The sequence below is a fragment of the Budorcas taxicolor genome, chromosome 2 (genome assembly GCF_023091745.1).
Source record: "Budorcas taxicolor isolate Tak-1 chromosome 2, Takin1.1, whole genome shotgun sequence".
Lineage (NCBI taxonomy): Eukaryota > Metazoa > Chordata > Mammalia > Artiodactyla > Bovidae > Budorcas > Budorcas taxicolor.
This window is the reverse complement of record NC_068911.1, coordinates 69,223,970-69,248,637: the sequence shown is the minus strand read 5'-3', so window position 1 is coordinate 69,248,637 and position 24,668 is coordinate 69,223,970. Positions and strand designations below refer to the sequence as shown.

The window sequence follows — 24,668 nt, the reverse complement described above, 5'->3', positions numbered from 1 at the left end:
GACTTCTCAGAAATGTCACATCACAACTTTATAACTTCTGTTTAGCAGGAGAAAATGTGGTCCCTGACTTTTTCCTTGCCTATATGCAGAGAGCTGGTAGTATTTATGAACACAGGACTTGGAATCCGGAAGACCTCAGTTTGAATCAGGTTCATTCATTTGTAATTTGTGACCTTTGGACTTGTTATTGAACTTTTCTGGGCTTAGTTTGCTCACTTAGAAATTAAGGCTTTCATACATCCTTCACAACATCGTAGGAACCAAGGATAAATAATGCATCGAAAGGCTCAGCCTAGGGCTTTTTGCATACTAGAATGACAGAAGTCAACTGTTATTATTAAAACTGGAAGCTTCGCGGTAGGCTCCTTTGCAACCTGAAGATGGCATTTTTCATTTCAGCTATAGGTCATTAACACCTTCATGGTTGAGAATATCATTTTATGTCATTGAAATTTTATTCATGACTTACCCATGGAAATATATTTTTTCCATATTCCTATTCTCCTCCCTCGTCTGAGATTCCTAAGATTCTTATTGTTTTGAATGATTCTTCCTGTTTTCTCTTATTTCTTTCAGGATTTATCTTGTGTGTCTCTTATTATCCCATAAAGCTCAATGGTATAAGTAGATGGGACATCAGAAATTTGCTTACAGGACCCCATTTAACTCTGTTGAAAAACACTTATCCATTTTTCAACAGAATTAAATACCTATTATGCATTGTATACCTGTCTAGCTTGTGGGGGATACAGTGTTCCACAAGACAAGCATGGGCCCAAAGAGACATGCTTAGAAATCAAAGGAAATAAAGAATGATTAATATAAACTATAAATCTTTATGTTATAAATTTGCATAGTTTGGAACACTTAATAAAAGATAAGCATCCTGTAATTTTTTTTCCTTTCTTTTTAAAAATAACTTGATGTTGAAAAAAATGTTTTCATAGCAAAAGTAAGACTTAGGAGAGCGAAATCACCCTGGAGTCCTGTAAGTCTGATGTCCCATCTACTTATATCACTGAGCTTTATGGGATTATAAGAGACACACAAGATAAATCCTGAGAGAAATAAGAGAAAACAGTAAGAATCATTCAAAACAATAAGAATCCTAGGAATTTCAGAAGAGGCAGGAGAATAGGAATATGGAAAAATATATATTTCCGTGGATTAGTCACAGCAAAGATAGTGTGACTTACTCATAGAAATATATTTGTTCTAAATCCTTGGCAGTCACTCACCTGAGCCCCATTTTTGTATAGAAAGTACAACCTATACATTAGGATGCCTGCCGTTTGATATCAATACTAAAAGAATCAATCACTAAAGAGCACTGAAGGACGATTAGGAACACTCTGAACCACCAAGGAGGGCTCTCTGCATTTCTAATATATTCAGGCATTTGTGATGTTAATGAAAAATAAAATACGCAAACCAGCCTATAAAGTGCATCTTCAGTTACTTTCCATTCATTACTATTGCCTTTATGCTGATTCTAAATGTGTTTTAGGGCATCAAACCCCTTCTGTTTTCATTCCTCTCTATCCCCCTTTGACCTCAGTCAGGAAAAATGAACAGTGATGCTAGTGTTTCTTCTCGTTCTCCTCCCTTCTCATGGTTGTTTTGTTAGGGTGGTAGATCCCAAAGAGATACTGAAAAAAAAAATACCCCTCTAAACTCAGTGGTCATTAAGTCAGCTTTATTTTCTGGAGGAGAAGTGATTCCTTAATGGGCAGGAGTGTGGGACAACTAAACAGTCAAAGCATTACAGACTTCAGTTTCTGTATGAATCTTATTGTCTTCACTGCAAAGAAATATCCCAGTAAGGATTTAATTATTGAGGAGATGGAGAGAATTTTCTGCAGAATTCATTTCTTCCTTGTTAAAAAAAAGAATTGTCATGTTTTTTCCACATAGCTTTCTTTAGGTTGTACTGACAAAATGTGTCCTATTGTACTTAGATTTAGTGACCTAAAAATCTTTTACTTCCCTTCCTACTTGGCAATCTTACGGAGACTGATAAGAACAATTAAGTATCAGAATGTTCACTGTAGCCTTATTAATGGCCACAAAAAACTGGAAACAGAAATGTCCGTTAATAAGGAACTGAATAATTTGTTAGTCTTAAAATATTAGCCATTAAAAAGAATAAACTTAAACATGAGTTGATATGAAAAGATCTGCAAGATATACTGTTAAGAGAAAAAAGCAATATGCAGAACAAATATGTACAATAAAACCCCACTTACATTTTTAAAAACTCCCTCTTTCTCAGTCTCTCTAAAAATTTTTTTATTGAAATCTAGTTGATTTACAGTGTTGTGTTAGTTTCAGGTATAAAGCAAGATGACTCAGTTATATGTAAATATATATGTGTGTGTGTACACACACACACACACACACACACATACATACATGTGCTGTGCTGTGCTAAGTCACTTCAGTTGTGTCCAGCTCTCTGCGACCCTAGGGACTGTAGCCTGCCAGGCTCTTCTGTCCATGGAATTCTCCATGCAAGAATACTAGAGCGGGTTGCCATGCCCTTCTCCAGGGGAATCTTCCTGACCCTGCGATCAAACCCACATCCCTTACATCTCCTATATTGGCAAGCGGGTTTTTTACCACTAGGGCCACCTGGGGAGACGCGCGTGCGCACAAGTGCACACGCACACATTCTTTTTAAGATCCTTTCCATTTTAGGTTATTACAAGATATTGACTATAATTCCCTGTGCTGTACAATAGGTCCTTTTTGGTTATCTGTCTTATGTATAGTAGGGAGTATGTTTTAATCCCATCCTCTTAATTTATTCCTCCCCACCCTTTAACCTTTGGTAACCCCAAGTTTGTTTTCTGTGTCTGACTCACTTTCTCTTTAAACACCCACACACGTATGCTTGTTTAGTCATAGAAATTTTATGAAAAGATGCTTGAGAAAGTCATAGTAGGTGTCACTTTTGAGTGGAACTAGAATGGGGAAACCTGGTTCTAAATGAAATGTTTTCTCGTTGTGCACATATTGCTTCTCTAACAATAATTTTAAAACAGTTAAAACTTACAGTTGATAACCTCTGAATTTTTTGATGTTTAGCTTCTCCTAGGTTTTTTTGTCTTTCTGCTTCCTTGGGCCCCACTTTCTCTCCGAGCGCTTCTCATGCCCATACACGTTTATTCCGGACTTTTCATCTTTGGAACAGTGATCGCAACTGTACTTATGGGATTGACTGAGAAACTGATTTTTGCCCTGTAAGTTTCATAGTTTTGATAACTGCAATTCTTCAGCTACAAAATAGTAAATACTTGTTCATTGGACAAATATAAATGTGAGAAAATTTTTTAAATGGTAAAAATAAAAAATTTAAATACTTATTTTAAAAAATGTGTTATGCATGTAATATAGCATTAATAATGCTTGAAAGAACAACCAAGCAGTCCAACAAATTGTACCACTCTTACAAAGCAACCTTTGAAGTTATACATGCCTTTCAATTGTTTTGATATACATGTTTTTATATTAACTGTAATTATGATATACCTACATTTTTGTATCATCCTTTTTTTGATTTTCAGTGGTACAAATGTTTTAGATGCTATATTATTTTCATACTTTATGAAATTTCTAACAGTTTTGTACTAATCCACTGAGTGAATTATATGAATTTCTTAATATCAAGCTTTAAGGGAACTTATGCTGAATGTACACACACTGTACCAGTGTGCCTTTTGAGCAAATAAATTCAAGACTGTTTGGCATGTTGCTGTATCACCCTGTTTGTAACTGGACATACTCTCTCTTTGTAGGAAAAGTCCTTCATACAGTTCATTGCCACCAGAAGGTGTTTTCACAAACACCCTTGGCCTTCTGATTCTGGTGTTTGGGGCTCTCATTTTTTGGATAGTCACCAGACCACAATGGAAACGTCCTAAAGAACCGAATTCTGTCCTTCTTCAGCCAAACGGAGGTGCTCCAGAGGGAGTGGAAAGTTCCATGGCAATGAACTTTGGCAACGTGGACAAATCAGATTCGGAGTTAAACAATGAAGCGGCAGCAAGGAAAAGAAACATCACCCTTGATGAGGCTGGACAGAGATCCACCATGTAAAGTGGGGTAGCAATGTAGCCATATAACTCCAGTTTAAAAAACTAGCTCTCCAGTTTAGCTTCTCCTATTTACCCATGAGATGATTGAGGTCCACAGAGTCAATATTTATTCTAATCAGAAAATAGGGTGTCTTGAAAGTGTTTATATTGACTGAGGCTTATGAACTTGCCCAAATTGAAAGGGAGATGATCAATGTAAATATTAATAACAGTAGATATGAATTGTGCTTATATTACCTTTTTCTCATTGAGGACCAAAGCATTTGGCACAGTGCCTTGCATAGAACAAATGATCAAAATGTCTCTACAGTTGGTAAATCTGATAAACTGGCAGCTTCCCTGGCCTCTTATCATGTAGTCATTTTCTGTTTATTCTGGGAATCCAGTTATAAAATTTTGGAATCAGATCATGAATATCTGGGACAGAGTTAATGCCACACAGGTATCATGACTAGAGCCCAGAAAAAAATGTAGGAAAGGAACTGGCTCCCTTTTCCCCGTAGCTGCCCTTTGCTCCCTCCGCAGCTGGTCCTTAGACTGGCCCTGGAGACCAGGGTTTATTTTCGGGCACTTTGGAGCAGTGACAGGACTATAGGTTGCTGAAGGTCTCCTCTGGTCGGACCTAGAAGTTTTTCCAAATTGACTTAATCCCAAGGCTTCCTTGGGTTTGGTGTACTTTATGATCCAGATTCCAAACCTAATTATGATGAGAATATACCTGGATACATAAGCAGTATAAACTGCTCTACAAACCTCAAAGAGCACTGTCCCCCAAGTTTCTGGTGTTTTTAAACATGGAACTTACTAAGTGCCAGTACTATCCTAAGCACTTTATAAATCTTAGCTCATTCAGTCCCCAGATATAACTTTTGCAGTAGGCACCATTTAAATCTTCATTTTATGGATGAGAGATCTGAGAGAGTTTAGTAACCTGCCTCAAGGTCACACAGCTAATGAGTAGTGAAACTGAGACTCCAAAACTGGCATTTTGGCACCTCAGGTCAGTCCATGATTCACTATGTTGTTGTCTTCATGCATGCATCCTAAGTCGCCCAGTCATGTCTCTGCGACCCCAGTCCCTGCCTGGCTTCTCTGTCCATGGGGTTCTCCAGGCAAGAATCCTGGTGTGGGTTGCCAATTCTTTCTCCAGAGGATCTTTCCAACCCAGGGAGCAAACCCAGATCTTCTGCATTGCAGGTGGATTCTTTACTCTCTGAGCCACTAGGGAAGCCCATGCTAACTTACACCTGTTTTGACCCACCCTTGGATAAGCCTCATTTGGTGGGATGCAGTAGAGTTTTTAAAATTTACCTTCTGGCTCTGTTTACAAGGCAGATTCCTCAAATAAACAAGAAAGAGGGCCTACCCTTACCTGGAGATTCACCATGGGCACCCTGCCACTGCCAACAAGCCGTGGCTTACCTTGATGCTCCTTTGATCTTAAAATTATGTCTTGGTAATGAAGAGAGGTTTAGGCAAGAACATCTGTAGCTTTCAAAGTTCATCAATTATCATTTCAGATCTTCAGAATCTTAGCTGCTAAATAGCTTTGGGTTTGGAGGTAGGAGAGATGAACTTCATGGTCTGCCCTTCCCTGGAGGCAAAAGCTAGGGTCCTTCCTGATTGGGTGGAATTCTAGGGGGTATCTTGTGTTTTGGGTTCTCAGTAGTGAATTAAGACTCAGAGATGATGGTTTTCATACATGAGATCTCTGTCTAGGCTCTGGCCTGTCTTAAAACCTACAGTGGTGCCTATGCTGAAACAATGCATTTTATCTGAGGGTTGATTATTTGTTTCCCTGCAATTTTAAACTGTTTCTACCAAGAAAACTTAACATTTTTGGTGTTTAGTGAATTTCCTTTTCGGGTAACTGGTAATTATGCCCATGGACTGAGTGCGAGCTACTCTCCATCACATCCCTGAAGTTTGATGATCATCATTTGAGTCGCTTGCCAAAACACTGTTGTCTTCTTCATTCTCTTTCCAAAATTTTGGGAATAGTCATCGGGATCCCCAGTGCCCAGCCCAGTGCCTGGGATGTATGTATGCAATATGCACGTACATTCAGTAGAAGTAGAGCCTGCTGCAGTTTGGGTCCTAAGTGGAAGGAGGAATTGTCACACAGAAACATATTTTGGTAAATGGATGTTTCATTACATAGAGGTGCACAAAATTCCAGGTATTTTGGGGGGCAAGGGGTTAATGACCACCCCAAGGATTGAAGCTGCCATTCCATTTTCATACAGGCCAGGAAAGAGGTTATCAATGAAAAGTTAATTACGGGTTTGGCACTCGACTGTGCTGCCCCATTGAGAAGTATTGGAGCACTCCTCATCTCAGCCCTTTATTTTATCCTCTTGTGGGCTAATGTGAGGTTCATCTTACAGATATTATAGGAACTTCTTTTCTTTCTTTCTCAACCTTTGTGAAAACAATGCACAGTAAAATATATCTAGAAAATCTTTCTGTTTGAGGTTCTTTTAATGGACCTTTTATTCTAATGATAATTATACCTTTATCTTTCATAAAGCTGGTATTTCCTACCTAAAGCATAGCCCCCCAAAATATCTCATTAAAAAGTCCACAAAAAGAACACGGGAGAAGAAAGCCTTAGGTGTCAATTCCAAAACAGTGATTGAAATCTTCCCAAATAATTATAGCTTATATCATCTACAGAGATTGTCTGGCTTGCCTTACCCCATAATCTAATTTCAGGGAAAAAAGCTATATTTTAACACGCATCTAAATCAACACTAAAGCCTTTTGTCTCGAAGCATTTATTGAGAAACTCAGACGATTATACTTTTTGAATTAATGTTATCAAAAGTGTACAGATTCCTGTGCTCATTGTGTCAAACTAAATCCACCCTCCAAAGTACCTTCCTCCCTTTCCTCTCCTGGTTTCATTTAAGCTGTGTGGGTTAGAAACAGTATCTCAGATCTTATGATCAAATGACAGAGGAGGTAATTGCACTTTTTAAGGAATACTGACAAGTGATTTTTGTTTCTAAAGGACAAAATAAAGAGGATGTCTTGCTTTTAATTAGGCTCTTTCCCTGCTGAGTTGGAAATTCCAGTGCAAAACTGATTGACCGCAACTGCCAAAGTTGAAAGCCTGAAGTAAAGCTTTTTGCTAATTTTATTGCAGCATGATGGAATTTTTATCTTTGTATGTCCTCTTTTAGATAACTCTGACAGAAAACTGTAACTGCTATGTCTTCGGGCTACACATAGTAAAGTATGGAAGAATGAAAACTTCTTTATCCTCTACAAAGTACCTGAAAACTCTAAGTGGAAAGTATTTCTCTGTTTAAATCTATCTTTTTAATCTCAATACATTTATGCAAAAATGTTAAATAGCCTGAATATTTTATAATTTTGTAGAAAAATACGCATCTATTTTTTTCTTGTTTTTATATAGTAATAAAAGTTATTTTGGAAGCTATTTGTGTATATTATTGGTGTTGTAGACATTGTTCTGAAAGTCTCTTTCCCAGGTTTTTTTGTTAGTTTTTCAATTGGGAAGAATTTTTTTTAAGTTTTGTGAAATGGAATATCAGTAAACAAGGATGTAACAGCCATCAGTGATTTCGGGCCTCCAAATGTGAATGAAGTCTCCCAAAGGGAAAAAAAATAAAATACCTGCAATCCAGCACTGCCACCATGCCCCCTGTGGTGATTGCCAAGGAGCTGGGTGGGAGTGGGAGGAGGGGGAAAGTGAGAAGTCAAAAAACAGATACCGATGCTGGCCCAGATAGCTGAGATGCATATGAAAGGAATGACTTAAAAAATCCCAGACTCTTGCTTCTTCCCATACATAGAAGAATGCTAAATTCCTTACCTTGCTATCTGGTTTTCCTTACTTAACAATAATCTTTGATGTTCAAACTGCCTGCCCACTTTGTTACAAACTGACTCCCTCCTCCTCGGAGCAGTCTCTCAGGTCTACCTGAGATCCTGTCTCCCAGACTTGAAGTCCTAAGCTTTTCCCACCGAATAAAACACTCTCTGCTTTCAGGCTGTAAACTAATTTTTTAGTCGACAGTTTGTTTATTATTGAAAATGCTGTCAGATTTCTCTAAACCATGCACTCTGAGTACCATACCTTTATATTGCCAGAAGGATCAGAGACTCTTTCAAAACTGTCATGGTGGTTTCCTCCATATAGCATCTAAGCTGGCACCATACTCTGTAGTATAGAAGGGAACCAAAATTTAGGCAGTCAAAGCAGACGCAGTGTAAGTTAGAAAAAGACTTCCAGTGGCTAAGACTCCACGCGCCCAATGTGGGGGTGCTTGGGTTTAATCCTCGATCAGGAAACTAGATCTCACATTTCACAACTACAGATCCCGCTTGGCCCTACTAAGACCCCTGGCTCAGTCAAATAAACAAATATTTTAAAAAATAATGAAACTGCTAGTTATTACAGAACTCTGTATTAATAGTAACTTATTCTCAAGAAAGCCTTCCCAGGTGGCACTAGTGGTAAAGAACCTGCCTCCTAATGCAGGAGACACAAAAGACACAGGTTTGATCCCTGGGTTGGGAAGATTCCCTGGAGGAGGAAATGGCAATCTATTCCCGTATTCTTGCCCAGAGGATCCCATAAACAGAGGAGCCAGGTGGGCTATAATCCATGGGGTCACAAAGAGTTCGGACATGACTGACCAACTGAGCACACACACAATCTTTGGGAAAACACATAATTCATTATGGATGAATGGTTGGATTTTTTTTTTCCACACAACAAAAGATAATTAGTAACTGAGCAGTGTCAATATTCATTGAATCTTAATTGCTCATTTAGTCTTTTTCACCTACTTTTTGTCTCCTGGGAAATGTTAATGGTATTTTATGTCGTGTAGGTGTAATAACACTATAATTGGGAATGTCCTATTATGCGATAGAGCCATGATATTGTGTAAATTGAATTTGTATAAGTTACATATTTTGTCACTGATTTATACTATCAATTTCAGGCATATCATATTTCATTTCAGATTGATCTTAATTGGCAAGTACTTCTGACATTTTTTTAAATATATGACTCAAGTACACTGTCATGTAATTTTATATATATTAGCTCATTCAGTTTAATTTGCAAGTGGTCTAGACATGTCACAGTGCCGACCATGCCCTGGCCCCTCCAGGCAGCTCCATTTTACTGACCACACACAACCTGCATTTCCTCTGTCACAATGAATTATACATATTATTAGAAGCCCACAATATGATGTTAACAGTTTTGTTTTATATAATCATAAGTATTTTAAAGAAATGAAGACGTACTGCATTCATGTTGCTTAGACAATATTTCAAATTAAAAATCTTATGAAAGAAAGAAATGCACAAGTAGTTTCCCAGTGTTCGTCATCCTCTCCTGAAGTCTAAGTTTCCATCTGGCATCATTTACCTCATCCGAAGAACTTCCTTTAGTAATTCTTTAGTGTGGGTCTGCTGATAACAAATTCTCGTTTTCATTTTTCTAAAAGTAGTCTATATAATTTTCATTTTTGAAAGATATATTCCCTGGGTGTAGAATTCTTGGTTGATAGATTTTTCATTTTGACACCCTAAAGATGTTATTCTACTGTGTTTTTGCCTCAATAACTGATGATGTTTAGATAGTAGTTAGGGGAGTTCCCTGGTGGTCTGATGGTTAGGACTCGGCCCTCTTGCTGCCGGAGTTGGGTTTCAACCCTGGGAACTAAGATCCTGCATATTGCATAATAGAGAAAAAAAAAAAAAAAGTAGTCAGTTGTATTATTGTTTCCTTGTATGTAATGTGTTGTTTTGTTTCTGGCCATTTTCAAGATTTTCTCTTTATGTTTGGTTTTGGCAGTTTAATTATGATATACTCAAGTATGCTTTTTTTAAAAGTTGTATTTTAGGCTGACTGAGCCTCTTGAATCTATAAATTTATGTCTTCTACCAAACTTGGGGCATTTTTAGCCACTGTGTCTCCAAATATTTTTCTGCCCCATTCTCCCTTCTCTTTCTAGAATTCCATTTACAATGTGTTTGAACATTTGATATTGCTCCCAGGTCACTGAGGCTCTGTTCATTTTTAAAAATTATATATATATATTTTTAGTAAGAATTCAAGTCAGCGAACATTTCTGTACTTTATATTCCCTCTTCTTCTACTTAAAAAAAAAAAGTAGTTTTGAAATAATATAGGCTCATAGGAAGTTGTAAAGATGGTACAGAGGTGTCATGTACTTTTGACCCAGTATGCCCCAATGATTACGTCAGGCATAAATATGTGTGCATGCATGCGGGCTAAGTCGCTTCAGTCATGCCCAACTCTTTGCAACCCTATGGACTGCAGCCCACCAGGTTCCTCTGCCCATGGGATTCTCCAGGCAAGAATACCTGAGTGGGTTGCCATGCCCCCCTCCAGGGGATCTTCCCAACCCAGGGATCACACCCGGGTCCCCTGTGGCTCCTGCATTGCCAGCAGGTTCTTTACCGCTGAGACAGCGGGGAAGCCCTTGCATAAGTATGAAAGTGAAAGTGAAGTCGCTCAGTCGTGTCCGACTCTTTGCGACCCTGTGGACTGTAGCCTACCAGGCTTCTCTGTCCATGGGATTCTCCAGGCAAGAATACTCGAGTGGTTTACCATTTCCTTCTCCAGGGGATCTTCCCGACCCAGGAATCGAACCCGGGTCTCCCGCGTTGGAGGCAGATGCTTTAACCTCTGAGCCACCAGGGAAGCATACGCATAGTATAATATAAAACTGGCACTGGGGCAATGCAAGTTTATGGTTCTCTGCCACTTCATCATGTGTAGATTCATGATACCACCACCACAATCAAGATCCAGAAGTACTGCATTACCACAAAGTTCTCTCACAAAACTCTTATATTCACATTTACTTCCTCTCCCCCACACCATTTATATTCTCTTCTCCCACCCACCAAATTTTATTATGGTTGTCAAGCATTTCCTCTACCTATTGAGAATCACATCAGATAGTATATAATTTTGGATTCAACCATCCAAACAAAGTTTAGACGACTCAAGCTCAGGAAAAAATCTATTGCATTTTCCATATATATTAATATTTACTCTCTCCTTTGTTATTCCTTCTTTTCCAATGTTCCAAGATTTCTTTCTGTTTAGGAAACACTCTGTATCTATTCTTTTAGGGCAGGTCTTCTCACAACACATTCTCTTAGTTTTTGTCTTAGAATGACTTTATTTCCTCTTCATTCTTGAAGGATATTCTCAGTGAATATTGAATTCTAGATTCACAGTTTTTTCTTTCAGTACTTGGAGAATGTTACCCCATTCCTTTCTGGCCTCTATGGTTTCTGATGAGAAATCTGTGGTCATTTAAATAGTTTTTCCCTTATAGGTAAGGTAACTTTCTTTCTTGTTGTTTTCAAGAATTTTCCTTTGTTTTTTGTTTTTGGGAATTTGGTGGTGATCTGTATGGGCATGGATTTCTGTGTCCATTCATTTCAAGCATGTTTCCATTTCTATCCCTGAGCATAGCTGCTTTATAATTTTTGTCTACTGATACCGGTGTCTTGATCATTTTGAGATGAGTTCCCACTGATTGCCTTTTCTCTTGAATGTGGGTTGCATTTGTATTTCTTAGTATGTCTACCAATTTTTATTGTATCCTAGACACTGTTAATGGTTGAAGAGACTCTGGGTCATACTCCTCTAAAGCAGGGGTCCCCAAACTTGGGATCTAATGCCTGATGATCTGAGGTGGAGCTGATGTAATAATAACAGAAAGAAGGTGCACAACAAAACACGCTGGAGTCATCCTGCAGCCACCGCTCCCACTCCTCACTTCATGGAAAAATCGTCTTCCATGAAACTGGTCTCTGGCACTAGAAAGGTTGGGGGCTGCTACTCCAAGGAGTACTGACCTTTGGCTTTAGTAGGCAGTAAACTTGGTCAGACTGACGAGCAAACAGCAGCTGAAGTTTCTGCTCAGTTCTTTTACAATCTGCTTATGCAAATATAATTCAAGGGCAGCCAAAGGTGTGATTCGAGTTTCTGTGCGGAATTAAAACTCTTCCTTAGAGCCTCTCTTCTGCCTAGGATTCTCTGCATTCTTTCAAGCTGCTGTGGTCACTCTGAACTTTGTCCTTTGGTTCTTCAGGCAGATGAAGCCTAGAGTTTTCTATTGAATTTCAGCCTCCTTGCTTTACAGAGATCAGAGCCTCTCTTCAGAAGAAAAACTAAAAATGGAAACTTAGCTAGTGCCAATCCCTTTTTCCAAATGCAGGCTGTACTCCAATTTCTGCCTGCTTTTCATTGCTTTCTAGTGTCTTCAGGTAGTTTAAAAATTTTTTTTTCCAGAATTTTTAGTTGTTATCTGTGGAAGGGCTTGTCTGATAGAAGTTACTCCTCCATTACTAGAAACCAGAACTTTGCAACACTTTTCATCGCTGCGCTGTGTGCTGTGCCTAGTCGCTCAGTTGTGTCTGACTCTTTGTGACCCCATGGACTGTAGCCCGCCAGGCTCCTCTGTCCATGGGGATTCTCCAGGCAAGAATACTGGAGTGAGTTGCTATGTCCTCCTCCATGGGATCTTCCTCACCCAGGGATTGAACCCAGGTCTCCCACATTGCAGGCGGATTCTTTACCATCTGAGCCACCAGGGAAGCCCAAGAATACTGGAATGGGTGGCCTATTCCTTCTCCATGGACTCTTCCCGATCCAGGAATAGAACTGGGATCTCCTGCATTGCAGGCAGATTCTTTACCAGCTGAGCTACCAGGGAAGCCCTTTCATTGCTAATGATATGAACTAGCATATCATAACATGTTTATATGATGTGAATCTACAAGGCAGACTATATAATATGCAGTATTTTACTGATTTTGACCAGAAAGGTCTTTTTTGTTTTAATGGAATAGCTACAGAATGACTGCTTCACGTTGGGAAAAGCTGATCAGAGGACAGCCTTATTCAAGATGTCCTTACAACTTTTTGCCAAAACCAGACCTTGCTTATTATCCATTTAGATTTAATTCTCACTTAACTAAATGCTGCAGAAAACATATCTGTTTTAAATAGCCTGCAATTAAGGTGAGAGTTTGACCTTTGTTGTAAGGTAAGAACTGTAAGGGAATATTAAGTGATTGTGATCTCCACTTAAAAATGTCTGAGCATCTAGGTTTGTGTCACTGGACAAGAGTGACAGCTTGACACTTTGAGATGGGAATACAGACAAAACAAATACATGCAAGGCTAGGTTACTTGAGGGGATACGCACCATGTGAAAGCAAGAGCATTTTTTAGTTGGATTCTGAAAGGAGTCTGCTGCTGCTGCTGCTGCTGCTAAGTCGCTTCAGTCGTGTCTGACTCTTCATGACCCCATGGACTGCAGAAAGGAGTCTGCTGTGTGCGATCCCATAGATGGCAGCCCACCAGGCTCCGCCATCCCTGGGATTCTCCAGGCAAGAACACTGGAGTGGGTTGCCATTTCCTTTTCCAATGCATGAAAGTGAAAAGTCAAAGTGAAGTCACTCTACTACTGACCAATTCAGTACTTTGTTACAAGTGAGCAACCCAACTTTTTATTTTTTAATTTTAAATTGATCTTTTCCCAGGTGGTATCTTAGGCATAAGTTAATTTTCCCCTTTAGTACAGAAATCCTGTCTCTTTAGAATAAAAAGATTGTGAAGAAGAAGAGGGAAAAACAGATGGGAAAATCTTGTGACGATAATACTGGTTACTAATTTATAAAGTACACAGAGTGCCTGAAGTCCTATTGTGTAGCACAATAGTCTCTGCGACTCTACTCTGGTTGACAATACTACACTGATATGGCGGATTAACTGCTTTGAGTACTGGTTCCTTTCTAGGCTTAGCACCAACCACCTCCCTGAAATAGCTTACAAGATGGTCAGCATCTGGTAAAAGAGACCAAACATCACCCCACCTTCCGTGCCTTGCTAAACTCAGCATCTCCTCTAAAACCTGAGTCAGGCATCACCCAGGGCAGCCCCACTCTGGCTCCTGCTCCCCTCCTATGCCTCTGCTCCCACCGCCCCTTGGTCTGGGTGGAGCATTTGCCCTCAGAGGGTTCACAGAACCCTGCTCCTGCCACAAGCCCAGCTTATCAAATCATACCTGTTGCTTTTCAGCTCTCTAAAGAATCCCCCTGCAATGCAGGAGACCCCACTTCAATCCCTGGGCCGAGAAGATCCCCTGGAGGAGGAAATGGCAACCCACTCCAGTATTCTTGCCTGGATAATTCCATGGACAGAGGAGCCTGGCAAGCTAAGTCCACGGGGTCACAAAGTGTTAGACACGACTGAGCGATTTTCACTTTTCCTGATTTCTTTAAGTGCTAGAGAGTTGGAATTTACATCCCCCAGGCTTATGGTAGGGCCAAATAGATAGACAGATGCTGAATGTTTATGAAAGGTTAATCACAAAGATAGCAGACAGTGAGAGAGACAGCTGGTGCTGGGGAAGAGAAGCTGGCGTGGGAGCAGGACTGCCGAGAGTTGCTCCCCTCTGTGCCTGGACAGGGGGTTGTGGGGCTAAATTAAACCTCCCTTCCTGTTTTACTGGCCTTTTTTCTCCGTGTCTTGCCTTTCTCATTTCTTAGTGACCTCTCATTTCTATTTTTCTCTTATCAAAAGCTGTTCTCACTAACTTGTGGCAAGATGGGGACAGAGAAGAGGGCACTTCAATCTGAAAGAAGTTTCTCGGACCACTTAGAGAACTTGGCATGTGCCCCTGGACCTTGGGGAGCACAAAGGAGTCTTGTCTTTGCAAATGTAAAGAGTGGAGAGATGAATTAGCCAGCTGCTCAAATAGTGGAAGTAAAGGAGGGGCTGGGCTGCACTGGGCTAGGAGGCCTGCTGCTCCAGAGGCTATTGGGCAAAAAAAAAAAGAAGAAAATCTCCAGTCAGCCAGGCACTTCCTCTGTCCTTAGCCAGCACCTAGAAATCTGGTGATGCCTACAGTGTTTACACCTTTTTTGGTAGCCCTCCCAGGTAAGACCCAAGATGATTCTCTCTGTGTGCCTCCTCGGGTCCACATCTCTTCTTACTGAGATGTGGACTTTCTTCCATGATTATCGGTGTCATAAAGAGCAATCCTGGAGCCCAGGGAATAAATCTTTAATTACAGAACATTAGACTTTAGGCAGCTAGGAAAGAAGAGGAGAGAGCACGCTGAAAAAGGGCTCCCTTCACTTACCACAGAGGCATGACCCATAAGACCATCCTCTTGAAAGACAGGCAAATTTGGACGGAGAGAATGCTGGATAAGTAAAAGGTCTCGGACCCCACAATCTGCCCACGTCTATTCATGTTGGAGGGAGCCCAGCATGCTAATTTAAATTGCAAATCTGGATAAGAGTATACTTGTGTTTTGTCAGAAAGACAAAGAACACCTATAAAATTACCTTGTTGTTCAGTTATTAAATCGTGTTTGACTCTGCGACCCCATGGACTACAGCATGCCAGGCTTCACCAGCTCCTGGAGTTTGCTAACATTCCTGTCCATAGAACCAGTGATGCCGTCCAAAAATCTCATCTCTGCCACCCTCTTCTCCTTTTGCCTTCAATCTTTCCCAGCATCAGGGTCTTTTCTAAGGAGTCAGTTCTTTGCATCAGGGGGCCAAAGCATTGGTGCTTCAGCATCAGTCCTTACAATTAATATTCAGGACTGATTTCCTTTTGTTTGATCTCCTTGCAGTCCTAAGGGACTCTCAAGAGTCTTCTCCAGCACCACAGGTCAAAAGCATCAATTCTTTGGCACTCAGCTTTCTTTATGGTCCAACTCTCACATCTGTACGTGACCACTAGAAAAACTTTAGCTTTGACTCTGCGGACCTTTGTCAGCAAAGTGATGTCTTTGCTTTTTAATATACTGTCTAGGTTTGTCACAGCTTTCCTTCCAAGTCTGTTTATTCAGATCTTACTATAGGAGGGGAGTCAGCTACCATCATTTCCTCCTAGTCAGGACTCTAAGATGTGTGAAAAGGGTTTGAGGTATATAGAGTAAAAGAAGGACATCTTGTGACAGATTTGATTGGTGAGTGTCATTGAGGTGGATTTTTGGAAATGGGAGAGGCTTTCTGGTTGACTTTCAAGTAGCTGATGATTCGTTCACTCTCTACTGGTGCATAACTGGGAGCTTTCCAGTCTGAGTTGGGTCATAGGTTTTCCTATTTCATCTAGAAAGATATATGGCCCTCAGCTTCAGGATCAGACTCTTGAATAACAAATTCCTCCATTTGGTAAATATTAAGATTGAAATTTGGGTTTCCCTGGTAGCTCAGCTGGTAAAGAATCAACCTGCAATGCAGGAGACGCTGATTTAATTCCTGGGTTGGGAAGAACTCCTAGAGAAGGGATAGGCTACCCAATCCAGTATTCTTGGGCTTCCCTGGTGGCTCAGATGGTAAAGAACCTGCCTTCTATGTGGGAGACCTGGGTTCAATCCCTGGGTCAGGAAGATCTCCTGGAGAAGGGCATGGCAACCCACTCTAGTGTTCTTGCCTGGAGAATCCCCATGGACAGAGGAGCCTGGCAGGCTACAGTCCATGGGGTCACAAAGACTCAAATATGACTGAGCGGCTAAACACAATGACAAAATGACAAGATTGAAATTTAGCCTGAAGCCTAGTCCAAATCAGTGACTAATATGTGCTTATAACTATTTATATGAACCTATCACATTGAGGCTAAACTGAGACTTGTCACCAATATCCTTCATGTAGAATGAAAGTGAGTTTATACCCTGGTGACTCAGAGGTTAAAGCCTGCAATGTGGGAGACCTGGGTTCGATCCCTGGGTCAGGAAGATCCCTTGGAGAAGGAAATGGCAACCCACTCCAGTATTGTTGCCTGGAGAATCCCATGGATGGAGGAGCCTGGTGGGCTACAGTCCACGGGGTCGCAAAGATTCAGAATGAAAGTGAAAGAAAGAAACATAAGCATTGGATGAACATTGTGCTGGATTAGGTCTGGGATTTCCCCAATGTTAAGATTCTGAGGTGATGTCCCCTGTTCTGTGGCTCAGGGACTGGAAGGACTTTGAAACTGGACTGGATCAACTGCAGGGGGCCAGCCCCAGCTTAGCCCTGGCAACTCAGGCAAGCTGGTGTCCAGGGCCCACTGAATGATTTTCCGTCCTCTACCAGGGCCCAGCCGGGGTACAGGCAGAGAGCTGGAAGCAGCCTTGCCCTTCTCAGCCCAGCCCTCTTCTCTCAGAGCGCAGATTTCCCTTCAAATCTCTAGCTAAGGGACCTTTGAACAGACAGACTGGAAGATTCTGGGCCCGGTGAATTTACCTAGAACATTCAAATGGAAGCAGGAAAGTAAAAGAGAGCTGAGGTAACGGGAGTAGTGACAACTTTTTATTTTTCCTTTCGTTTCCTTTCACGCACCGGCACTGGCCACACCATGCGGCATGTGGGATCTTAGTTCCCCCGCCAGGGACTGAGTCCATGCCCCTTGCACTGGGGGTGTAAAGTCTTAACCACTAGACTGCCAGGGAAGTCTGGTAGTAACAACTTTCAAGTGTGACTTTATCCCAGGGGAGCAAAAGTACAGACATATCTCAAATGTGTGCATGAGTGTGGACTAGTGATTATGATTCAGTTCCCATGGGACAGAAAATCATTCCTTTTTTACCTAGCCTTCTGCTCCCATTTTCTGTGTGTGTGTGTCTGTGTGTGTGTGTGTGTGTGTCTCACACACACACACACACGCGCGTGCACACACACACGTCCTTCCTAACCTGCAGTTTGTCATTTTAAATCAGCATGGAGAACTGCCTACATATTCCTTTGGTTCATTAAAAAGACTTTAAAAATTATATTTCCACCCTCCATAACTATATTAAGTGTATGAAGTTGTTCTTCTCATTCCCCATTCAACTCCTAGGTCCCTGAACTTCCCAAGTGCAGATACTTAACTGATTTCAAGAAGAAAACCCACAGGATCTGCAGGTTGTGAAAATCTTTGATCTTCCTTCAGGGAGGAAGAAAAGAGGGGACCAGAGGATGGGATGGTCAAGAGCTGTTTTCCTCGGACGATCTGCTAGACTCTTCCTTAGGCAACCCAGTGCGTGCTGCCCTGCACCCTCTAATTTCCAGAGTACTGGCTTGCAAGCAAGTAGGAACTGAGAATCATTCTTGCCCTGTCAGTATCCAAATCATCTTTAAAGTTTTCTTGTCATTGGAAACAATGTCCAATAGGCTGGACAAATACAATGTTATGCTATAAAAAATTATGTCATCAAAAATTATGTTGTAGGTGAGTACTTAATATGGAAAAATATTGTGAAGTAAAATAAACAATATATAAAACAATTGTAAATGTGAGTGTGCATATATGTGTGTGTGTGTGTATAAATGCATATATATTAGTACATAACAAACAACATAATATACCAAATAGTTAATTAGTTGATGATGGCTCTCTCTGGGGCAGAGTAGGATAGTGGTGGGCTTCCCAGCTGATGCTAGTGGTAAAGAAGCCGCCTGCCGAAGCAGGAGACATAAGGGGCTCGGGTTTGATCCCTGGGTCAGGAAGATCCCCTGGAGGAGGGCATGGTAACCCACTCCAATATTCTTACCTGGAGAATCCCATGAACAGAGGAGCTTGGTGGGCTACAGTCCAAAGGGTAGCAAAAAGTCAAACATGACTGAATGCAGGCACACATAGGCATTTAAAATTTACGTATTTTTATTTTATCTGTATTTCCTATAATTAACATCCACTGCTTTTGTACTAAGAGTAACATTTACAAGTACTTAAAATTATGTATTATCAGAAATCCATCTGCCTGGTTGACATTATCCAAATCTTGGTTTAATCTATTTAACAAGAAATCAGAGACAATATTTTTAAAAGTAAAATAAATGCTTTCTTAACCCCAGGAAAGAGAACCAAAGCATCCGCTAACAGCCCAACTTGGTCAGACTTCAGACTGGCCCATGGGTCCTCTTGCTTTGTAGCACTGTTGACCCCCAGATCCCCATAAACATTCACAAGTTTGCAAAGGTAATGCAAATTACTAGAAGCTGGGTAGTGTAGAAGCATGAGAACTGGATACAACAGGATGATCTGGATTCTGGTAAGAACTCTAACATTGTCCATGAGTGTAGCCTCAGACAAGTCGCTTGATCTCCCCATTTTCTCCCATAACAGGTCCTTCTTATTCATTCACCAATTGCTTATTGAAGACCTCCTCTGTGCACAGGCACTGCCCTAGGCTCAAGCTAGAATGCTGTGAGTCTCTGTTATTTTACCATCTGTACTCAATTTACACTACCATTTCCATCTTTCTGTAGCAGAATCATCTAGAATTCTCAAGGCTTTAGGGTGGAGTAAAACTTCGTAATCTAGGTATTGAGGACTCTAGAAATGAGACAAAGTGAGTGGTCCTTGTAAAGGTGACAGAAAAGATAAAACTAGGGTAAGGAATAAACAGAGGAAAGAGTTAGAGATGGACCAGAATCAAATCCATGTGGTTCAGAACAGCTTGGAGGAAGGGAGCAAAAGGGAGAAACCCTGAACCAAAGCAATGGGGAAAACAGCAGATCCTGGTGATAATTCCTAAGCAAGATTGTCTAAATGCCTTACTTTCCTCAAAGTACAATACATTATTCTTTTAAGGCAAACACCATCTGATCCAAACAATGCTGATTGTGTTTGCTATTGCTGCGGGAGAGGGAGAGATTAAGCTAAATATCTTTGTCCTTGGAGATTTAATACTGTACCTAATGGTTAAGATTGTAGATTTTGACTAATTCAGGGAATACGAGCCAAAATCAATAAGCACTGGTATTTCAGTTCCAGAAAAACTACACAGACCAAACATAATCATTAAGGACATAATAGTGTCACGGAAAGTTATTTTTACTTCTCAGAAGATATTTAGTTACATTGCTGGACACAACACTTTATTTAATATATCATCATTTGATTGTTTCTCCTCATTGCAAAACAACAGGCTTGCCAAGAAAATTCAAAGGCCTATCAGCAATAAACACTTGAGAAACTAGCTGGAACATGCTCACGTAAGGATGTGTGCTTATGTTCAAATGCAAACACACAGACAAAGGTAATGCCATTTAAGAAAAGGAAGCACGAGGTATTTGACAAGGAAAACTGATCACTCATCAAAATCTAACTTTGAGACCAAGAATACCATGGGCAAAAGTTGGTGAGCATATTGCCTCTTTATGAGAATCCAAAAAGCCCAATATCATGTTATATTAAAGGGCTCCCCTGTGTTCAGTTCAGTTTAGTTCAGTTCAGTCGCTCAGTCGTGTCCGACTCTTTGCGACCCCATGAATCGCAGCACGCCAGGCCTCCCTGTCCAGCACCAACTCCCGGAGTTCACTCAGACTCACATCCATCGAGTCAGTGACGCCATCCAGCCATCTCATCCTCTGTCGTCCCCTTCTCCTCCTGCCCCCAATCCCTCCCAGCATCAGAGTCTTTTCCAATGAGTCAACTCTTCGCATGAGGTGGCCAAAGTACTGGAGTTTCAGCTTTAGCATCATTCCTTCCAAAGAAATCCCAGGGCTGATCTCCTTCAGAATGGACTGGTTGGGTCTCCTTGTAGTCCAAGGGACTCTCAAGAGTCTTCTCCAACACCACAGTTCAAAAGCATCAGTTCTTCGGCGCTCAGCCTTCTTCACAGTCCAACTCTTACTTAGCCAAATATGGAGCCAGTGCATTGCACGTCAAACTGGAGAGTGGTTGATAGAAGTGTAGAACTTGGTTAGGTGCTCTGAAGTCAGGACTGAAGATGGTTTTGGTCATTATGACAGTTTGATTCTCTAAAAGAACAATTTTAACACGTCATTAAAAGAAGCCCACCAAGGGTAAAGAATCCACCTGCCAGTGCTGGGGACATGGGTTTGATCCCTGGTCTAGGGAGATCCCACATGCCTTGGAGCTGCTAAGACTGTTTGCCACAACTCTTGAGCCTGTGCTCTGGAGCCTGGGAGCCGCAACTACTGAAAGCCCAGCGCCCCAGAGCCCATGCCCCACAACAAGAGAGGTCACCACAGTGAGAAGCCCAAGCATCGCAAATAGAGAGAAGCCTCCACTTGCCACAACTAGAGAAAACTCCATGCAGCAATGAAGGCCCAGCACAGCCAAAAATAACTATCTAAATAAAGAAAAATTATGTTAAAAAAGAACACTAACAGCAGAATAAATTCTTATTTCATTACACACAAGAAGTAATCAAGTTCCTTGATTCATAACCCATATGGCTGGTGGGTTATTATCCTTGTGTTAAGAAGCTAGAAAAGTTCAATTGAAATCATCTTAATGTTCACTCAATTAACAATTGAAATCATATGAATCCAGAAATGTGCCATTTGAGAATTTTCGCAGATATTACATGCATGAAGTAGTGCTCTGTGTATATTCTAACATTATTGGAGTATTTTATGTGTGCAAAGGCCTACTAGAAAGTTTCTGCCACGGCCTCCCTCTCCTTCACACATCTACAGCTCTGCTTTCCTAGGTGAAATGTAGCATTATAGCACATTACAGATTGTACATGAGATATTTTGTAATTAACTATGGAGACATGCTATGGTTCTAAACTTTATCACTTACTAACTGTAAGACCTTCAGCAAATCCGTCTCTGAAGTCTCTTCTGCATCTGCAGAATGGTACTAAGGATGCCGTTTTATAGGTGGTTTTAAAACAAGTCCTCAAATTCTTTGACACTCCTCCCAGCAACAGGTGGGCTTCCCTGCTGGCTCAGACAGTGAAGAATCTGCCTGCAATGCGGAAGACTCAGGTTTGATCCCTGGGTCAGGAAGATCTCTTGGAGAAGGGAATAGTTGATCACTCCAGTATTCTTACCTAGAAAATCCTGCGGACAGAGGAGCCTGACAGGCTACAGTCCATGGGCTGCAAACAGTCAGACACAACTGAGCAACTAACACTACTTTTCCAGGAATAGGTGAAGTCAATGGCACCCCACTCCAGTACTCTTGCCTAGAAAATCCCATGGACGGAGGAGCCTGGTGGGCTGCGGTCCATGGGGTCGCTGAGGATCGGACACGACTGAGCGACTTCACTTTCACTTTTCACTTTCATGCATTGGAGAAGGAAATGGCAACCCACTCCAGTATTCTTGCCTGGAGAATCCCAGGGACGGAGGGGCCTGGTGGGCTGCCGTCTATGGGGTCGCACAGAGTCGGACACGACTGAAGCGACTTAGCAGTAGCAGCAGCAGCAATTCCCCTCCACTTATACATGGGCCAGACTCAGTGACTCATGTCTAAAGAATGGAATGTGGCAGAAATAATACTGACTTCGGAGACGAGTTTTCCTCTGCCTCCCTCTCTTGGGATGCTTGTTCTTGGATAGCTTCACCATTTAGTGACAAAGCCAAGCTGTGGCAGGGAAAGTTCACGTGCAGGTCACACGTTGTCAAGTGTAGGTATTCCAACAATGGTTAGCAATGAGCTTCCAGCAGACAGCCAGCGTTAGCCACCAGATATGTCAGTGAGTGAGTTTTCGGGTGATCTAGCCACTAGTTTTCTTGAGGTGGCCCAGCTGACACTGAGTACAGCAGAAACTATCCTCTCTAAGTTCTTCCGAAATTGTAGATTAATGAGTAAATAAATGTCATTGCTAAGTCACGAAAGTTTTGGGTGGTTTGTTTTGTAGCAACAGATAACTAGAACAGGGTTCGGTATCATGACAAAAAAAAAGTGAAAATATATGGCAACGACTTAGAGACTGGGCAGGAATTTGGGAGGGTCTTCAAGAGACCATTCAAGGGAACCTCATGGTTCTTGAAGATGTTATTGGTTAGGGCTGACAGGAAAGTGAGGAAATGTTACTTGGGGGAAATATATAGTGACTGAAAGTTTATGGTAACATGGAAGATAGAAAATACACCAAATTACCTGAATGACCTAAGGAGATTTTTCAGGAAGAGAATTGAAGGCACTGCCTGGTTGTTCTTACTACAATAAAATGCAAGAGGAGAGAGAAAATAAGAAAGAGCTGTTAAATATGTAGCAAACAGGAATTGCTAGGTTAACAGTTTCTTCTTCCTCACCTCTCCTTTTAGCAAAAGAAGTGGCTTCCTGTGATGATCAAATCTGGAGCATGGTCATGAAACACAGCCCGGAGATAAGCCAGGGTGTGACTATGGAGCTCTTTGTTAAGACTTCAGGCAGGTTTATTTTTGTTGGTTTTTTTTTTTGTTTTTTTTTTTTGAGATTTGCTAGTTAAGTTTTATTTGGGGCAAATGAGGATTGCAGCCTGGGAGGCAGCACCTCAGATAGCTCTGACAGATTGCTCCAAAAAGGCAGTCAGCTAAAGGCCTCAGGTAGTTTTAAGGTGTTGCTTCATACATACTTTCTAGTGTACAAAAGAGCTGCAGACCCTAAGGATGGTCTCAGACAGCAGTTTTGGATACACTAAGGTAGAGACAGGTGAAATGAGATTCGTGGGTATGGCTTTTGCTAAATGGAGTTGGTTATAAATTGATTGATAAGAGGCCTACATTAAAATATATATATATAATCAGCTTAGGCCAAAAGAGACATTCAGGCCTTCGAATCCTCAAAGGGCAAGAAGCAGTCTATGAAGAGACTTCCCTGGTAGTCCTGGTAAAAAATCTGCCTGCCAAGGGAGGGGACACAGGTTGGATCCCTGGTCTGGGAAGATCCCGCATGCCACCAGACAGCTAAGCCTGTGCACCACAACTTCTGGGCCCACTCTCTAGAGCTGGCGCTCCGCAGCAAGAGAAGCTCCAGCAATGAGAAGCCTGTGCACCACAACAAAGAGTAGCCTCCGCTCACAGAAAGGAAGACCAAAATAAGATAAATAAATAGACTTCTAAAAAAATGAAGAAGCTGTCTAAGAGAACTACTAGCTGCAAAGATGGGCTACAATAATGACTCAGAGGGTGCAGTTGAGTCCAGCTATAGTGAACGGCTTCTAGGAGGTAGACTGAGGGAACCGGCAGCACAGGCTCAGTGACTTCAGAACGGCTGTGGGCCAGGGACTGCTGTGTGCTTCCCATTTTGAACATCAGTGTCCGTAGCTTGACCCACCTCTGTGTATTGGGTGTGCTGGGCAGAGAGCTTTTCTCTTGGTTCACAGACCTTTAGACTGGGAGGAGTTACACTCAGGGGACAGAACACAAAGAGCCTCAGCCATCCTGGGACCTGATCATGGACCTAAAACCTGATGCTACCTAGGGATTTGAAGGATCTAGAAAGAGAGGAGGGAGTATATCTTACATGTAGGGGGAAATGTAAATAATTCATGTCCAGTGGGCAGATTGTGAGGTCTTAAAACATGTTTACAAATTCTTTGATATCCTTCTCAACCAAAGATAGAGCCTAATTCCCCTTCTCTTGAAAATGGCTGGCCTCTATGACTTGCTTCTAACAAATATTAATACAACATGGCAGAACTGATCCTGTATAACTTCTCAAGACCACAAAAGGGGAGGCAATTTGCCTTCTTTTCATGTTTGCCTTTGGAACCCAGCTCCCCTTGTGGGAGGCGGCCAGGCAGCCACAGGGAAGGGCTGTGTGGAGGTGTTCTGGTCACAGCTCAGCTGCGGTCCCGG

The 24,668-nt window shown here is 41.4% G+C and overlaps 1 protein-coding gene across 1 annotated transcript in view; it reads left to right on the top strand.

Moving 5' to 3' along the window:
• LOC128068204 (plasma membrane ascorbate-dependent reductase CYBRD1) overlaps positions 1-7,485 on the top strand; it is a 32,616-nt gene extending 25,131 nt beyond the window's left edge. Inside the window, exons 3-4 of the mRNA XM_052661308.1 lie at positions 3,088-3,242; positions 3,798-7,485. Of these exons, the coding sequence (XP_052517268.1) occupies positions 3,088-3,242; positions 3,798-4,098 (456 nt within the window). The 3' untranslated portion in view covers positions 4,099-7,485. The remainder of the gene's footprint in view (positions 1-3,087; positions 3,243-3,797) is intronic.
• The last annotated feature ends 17,183 nt before the right edge of the window (positions 7,486-24,668 follow it).